General features: G+C 44.5%; 1 protein-coding gene across 1 annotated transcript in view; it reads left to right on the top strand.

Annotated features, from left to right (window-relative positions):
* Window positions 1-5,000, top strand: part of LOC138965165 (structural maintenance of chromosomes protein 1A-like) — a 34,699-nt gene that overhangs the window by 18,724 nt on the left and 10,975 nt on the right. Inside the window, exons 16-22 of the mRNA XM_070337286.1 lie at window positions 790-855; window positions 1,457-1,590; window positions 2,458-2,579; window positions 2,997-3,082; window positions 3,240-3,458; window positions 3,995-4,186; window positions 4,664-4,776. Coding sequence (XP_070193387.1) covers window positions 790-855; window positions 1,457-1,590; window positions 2,458-2,579; window positions 2,997-3,082; window positions 3,240-3,458; window positions 3,995-4,186; window positions 4,664-4,776 — 932 coding nt within the window. The remainder of the gene's footprint in view (window positions 1-789; window positions 856-1,456; window positions 1,591-2,457; window positions 2,580-2,996; window positions 3,083-3,239; window positions 3,459-3,994; window positions 4,187-4,663; window positions 4,777-5,000) is intronic.

The raw sequence follows: 5,000 nt of genomic DNA, 5'->3' as shown, positions 1-5,000 counted from the left end.
TATTTCTTGGACACTATTCAGTCTATCAGTACCAAATTTGGCAAGATGGTGTATGATGACAAGGCCCCAAAAAACATACATAGCATCTTGACCTTGCTTCAAGGTCAAGGTCGCAGGGGCCATAAATGTTGCCTAAAAAACAGCTATTTTTCACATTTTTCCCATTTTCTCTGAAGTTTTTGAGATTGAATAGCTCACCTATATATGATATATAGGGCAAAGTAAGCCCCATCTTTTGATACCAGTTTGGTTTACCTTGCTTCAAGGTCAAGGTCACAGGAGCTCTTCAAAGTTGGATTGTATACATATTTTGAAGTGACCTTGACCCTGAACTATGGAAGATAACTGTTTCAAACTTAAAAATTATGTGGGGCACATGTTATGCTTTCATCATGCGACACATTTGGTCACATATGATCAAGGTCAAGGTCACTTTGACCTTTATGAAATGTGACCAAAATAAGGTAGTGAACCACTAAAAGTGACCATATCTCATGGTAGAAAGAGCCAATAAGCACCATTGTACTTCCTATGTCTTGAATTAACAGCTTTGTGTTGCATGACCTTGGATGACCTTGACCTTGGGTCAAGGTCACATGTATTTTGGTAGGAAAAATGTGTAAAGCATGTGAGTCGTATGGGCTTTGCCCTTCTTGTTTGTTCTTCTGCTGCTCTGTTCTTTTAAATATTTATTAGTGGTAGTGGAACGTAGACTACCTGATGATGTGTCAAAACAGAGTTGTAACCACACTGACCACTATGTTGACTGTACTGACCGTTGTGTTGCAGAAAAAGCATGTCAACCAGAACCAGAAAGACCTCAACGCCTACGTGGACATGCAGAACTCCTATGAGGTAAGGTCACGCCATCTTTCTTCATTGCTTTAAGCTTGTTTAATTTACTTTTCGCTGTATACAATCGTTGCACACAAGAAACAACAGAACGATAACAAGTTAAATGCTTAAGGACACGTTTTAAAAATAATAAGCAATACACATTTACGATAACAACATAGCGATAGCATCATCACTTAACTTTAAAAAATACGACGAGAACAATTCCGAGACTACTTTTTTTTACAGTGCGTCCCGAAGCCGATTCAATGTTTGACACACGATTACAGTTTTTGCCAGTAAACATTAGAAAAAGCATTTGTTTTAAATGTATTGGTAAACTTAATTAATGGTGCGCATGTGAAGCATGCTTTAATCATGGATGTTCAAAAGTGTGTGGAGTACGCTCATTTTTCTGAAAATACACCAAGTTTGTTTGAGAATACTCCAAGGGCAAAACAGGGGTTTCCTGGTCTGGGTGTGTGTCGGTGACCAAGGACCAAGACCTGGGAACAACACTAATCGTGCTGCAAGACTTTCTCAAGGAGTGTGTACATTCTTCGTGTTGTTAACGAATGATGTAGATTACAGGTGTGAGTGATGGATGTCAATGTGTGTGCAGCCCAGAATGGAGGAACTTGACCGCACGATGTCAGAGCGAGGAGACGACCTTCGTCACCTCAAGGACAAGATGAACCGCGTGGAGGACGAAGTGTTCAGCGAATTCTGCGAAATGATTGGGGTGCCCAACATCAGGTCAGAGCCCCGCCTCGTATACACTGGGATGGCATTGTGGATTGAAAGTGTGTGAAGACTGACGTCAAGTGTGCATGCGCGCGCGTGTGGAGTGTTTCTGTTTCGTGTCTTCAAAGCTGCCTGCCTGAAACAAATATTGTGGATTTTGACTGGTGTTGAATGTCTGCAGGTGTAGGGGTAGCAATTCTGTCTGGCTCTGACAGACTGGTAGTGTACTGAACAAAATATAAGGGATTTGTATCTTATTTTCTGTGTTTGTCAGTGGAAGGCCTGTTATCCTCAATGTTTAACGTGTGCAGATATTAAGAGGTACACGAGCTGCGAGACCGGCACGGTTGGCCTGGTGGTAAGGCGTCCGCCCCGTGATCGGGAGGTCGTGGGTTCGAACCCCGGCCGGGTCAAACCTAAGATTTTAAAATTGGCAATCTAGTGGCTGCTCCGCCTGGCGTCTGGCATTATGGGGTTAGTGCTAGGACTGGTTGGTCCGGTGTCAGAATAATGTGACTGGGTGAGACATGAAGCCTGTGCTGCGACTTCTGTCTTGTGTGTGGCGCACGTTATATGTCAAAGCAGCACCGCCCAGATATGGCCCTTCATGGTCGGCTGGGCGTTAATCAAACAAACAAACGAGCTGCGAGCACAGCAGGCCTCTTAACCTCTATGTTTGTGTGCAGATATTACAAGGAACGTGAGCTGTGAGCACAGCAGGCCTGTTAACCTCTATGTTTAATGTGTGCAGATATTACGAGGAACGCGAGCTGCGAGCACAGCAGGCCTGTTAACCTCTGTTTAATGTGTGCAGATATTACGAGGAACGCGAGCTGCGAGCACAGCAGGCCTGTTAACCTCTATGTTTAATGTGTGCAGACATTACGAGGAACGTGAGCTGCGAGCACAGCAGGACCGAGCCAAGAAGCGTCTGGACTTTGAGAACCAGAAGTTTAAACTTCAGAACCAGATTGAGTGTGAAAAGTCCAGTGACACATGGGGTATGACGTCTCTCTTGCTCACTCTTACTTTCTCACTTTCCCTATGGTTGCTTTGGAGTCCACCCAAGCTATCTCTTCTGTGTGTGTGTGTGTGTGTGTGTGTGTGTGTGTGTGTGTGAATTGTACATGAACATAAAGTAGCCAATTTTTGATGTGCAAATTATAGACAATTTGTCAGCTTAAGGGAATTTCTTCCAAAACCTCCCCCCAGTAAGTACTTTAATTTCTGTCCCATTCCCATCCCTGAGTGTGTTACAAGAGTCTTCTGAATAATTGTGTTTGCATGACATTTCTTGGTACTTACAAAACTGACTGTGTGTTTTGTGTGTGTGAACTGTATGTTGACTCCTCTTTACTGACAAAACTGACTGTGTGTTTTGTGTGTGTGAACTGTATGTTGACTCCTCTTTTCTGCAGAGCTGGTGCTGAAATGGGAGAAGACGGTGCAAAGCGATGAAAAGGAATACGAGAAAGTGAAGACTGAGGAAAACAAACACATGAATGTGAGTCAACCTTTTCATTTGACCTTTCTGTTTTCTTTCTCCTTTCTCCTCTTCTGTTCCTGGTCTCTCATATTGTCACAACCCAAGCAGTGCAAAGCTACATAGGATGCTGGGTTTGTCTGTTGACATGTATACCCGAGTGTTTCTTGTTGTACAGGTGATTGACACAGAGATGCAGACACAGGAGAGGCTGAAGCAGCAGCGCCTGACGCTCAAGTCTGCGGTGGACGACATGGAGAGCGAGATCAGTGAGGTGCGCAAGCGACTGTCGGCCCAGCAGAAGGAGATGGCCGCCATGCAGAAATCAATCACCGCCCTGGAGACAAAACTGGAACAGAAGCGAGCCGACCGTCACAGCCTGCTCAAGACATGCAAGGTGGGGACCAGATAGGACACTGCAGTAGCCAGTCACATGCACATGACAGGGGCAGTAGACAGAAATTCATGCAAAATGTGTTCAGGACCAGATAGGACACTGCAGTAGGCAGTGACATGCACATGACAGGGGCAGTAGACAGAAATTCATGCAAAATGTGTTCAGGACCAGATAGGACACTGCAGTAGGCAGTGACATGCACATGACAGGGGCAGTAGACAGAAATTCATGCAAAATGTGTTCAGGACCAGATAGGACACTGCAGTAGCCAGTCACATGCACATGACAGGGGCAGTACACAAAAGTTTATGCAAAATATGTTCAATCAGGTCACGATGGAGTATGAAGCACTATGACAAAAATGAGTAACTAATAGAATGAGCACAATATGGTGTGTGTTACAATATGGTGTGTTACATTTTGTGGGGTGTTATACTATGGCATGTGTTACAGTATGGTGTGTTGCAGTATGGCATGTGTTACACTATGGTGTGTGTTACACTATGGCGTGTATTACATTATGGTGTGTGTTACAGATGGAGGGAGTGAAGCTGCCCCTGACCCAGGGCTCCATGGATGACATCAGCGGGGAGACGGACATGTCGGGTGTGGATGGCACGCAGGAGACACCGCTGGACAGCATGAGCTCCCAGGGGGCCAAGGCCATCTACGAGAGAGAGGCTCAGATCCTCATCAACTACAGCGCGCTGGACGAGGACATCAAAGATGTGAGTGCTTAAACAAAACCACACTGCTAATATTAAACAAAACAGGAATCAATCAAAACAACTTGTCTTTTGATTCTCAAAGATGTGAGAAATTCAGAATAAAAACAAGAAGAATCGATCAAAACAACCTAAAACATGTGAAATCTATCTCATGCTAAACACAAGTATATGTTGGAGTTGCAGCCCATAAACGCTTACAAAGCAGAAGCAGGCTGAAGAACTCGCCTCAGATTTGCCATTCTCCCAGGAAAGTGTCTTGACTTCCACAGAGAAAAAATGTACGAAAATCAGGTGTGGAAAGGGGAGTCTTAAAATGGGGTAAATTTGATACCTTATGAACAGAAAATCTGAGAAAACAAGGTGTTAAATGGGGGTCGGGTCGGGGGTCCACTGTATAAACATGTTCAGCTTGCTCTAGCATTGTGTTTGAATATAAGCCCATAGTCCACTTTTGATGACATTTGTGTGTGTGTGTAGCTTGACGAGCCACAGGACGTGAAGAAGGCGCTGGACCAGCTGCTGAAACATGTGTCAGACATGCAGAACACACTGCAGAGGATTCAGGCACCCAACATGCGTGCTATGGAAAAGTCAGTATATTTGTTTAGTTATTTGATGACACTCACTGACTGATGTATTTCTTTCTGTTATTGTTTATGAGTACTTGCACTCACGTCAAACAAACTCATGTACTTCTTTCTTTCTCGCACTCTCTGTGTTTCGCTCTCTCTCTCTCTCTCTCTCTCTGTCTCTCTCTCTCTCTCTCTCTCTCTCTCTCTCTCTCGCTCTCTCTCTCTCACTCTCTCTCTCTCTC

Source organism: Littorina saxatilis, linkage group LG4, assembly GCF_037325665.1.
Source record: "Littorina saxatilis isolate snail1 linkage group LG4, US_GU_Lsax_2.0, whole genome shotgun sequence".
NCBI lineage: Eukaryota > Metazoa > Mollusca > Gastropoda > Littorinimorpha > Littorinidae > Littorina > Littorina saxatilis.
Note: the sequence above shows the minus strand (reverse complement) of the source record. Positions and strands in the feature narration are given on the sequence as shown.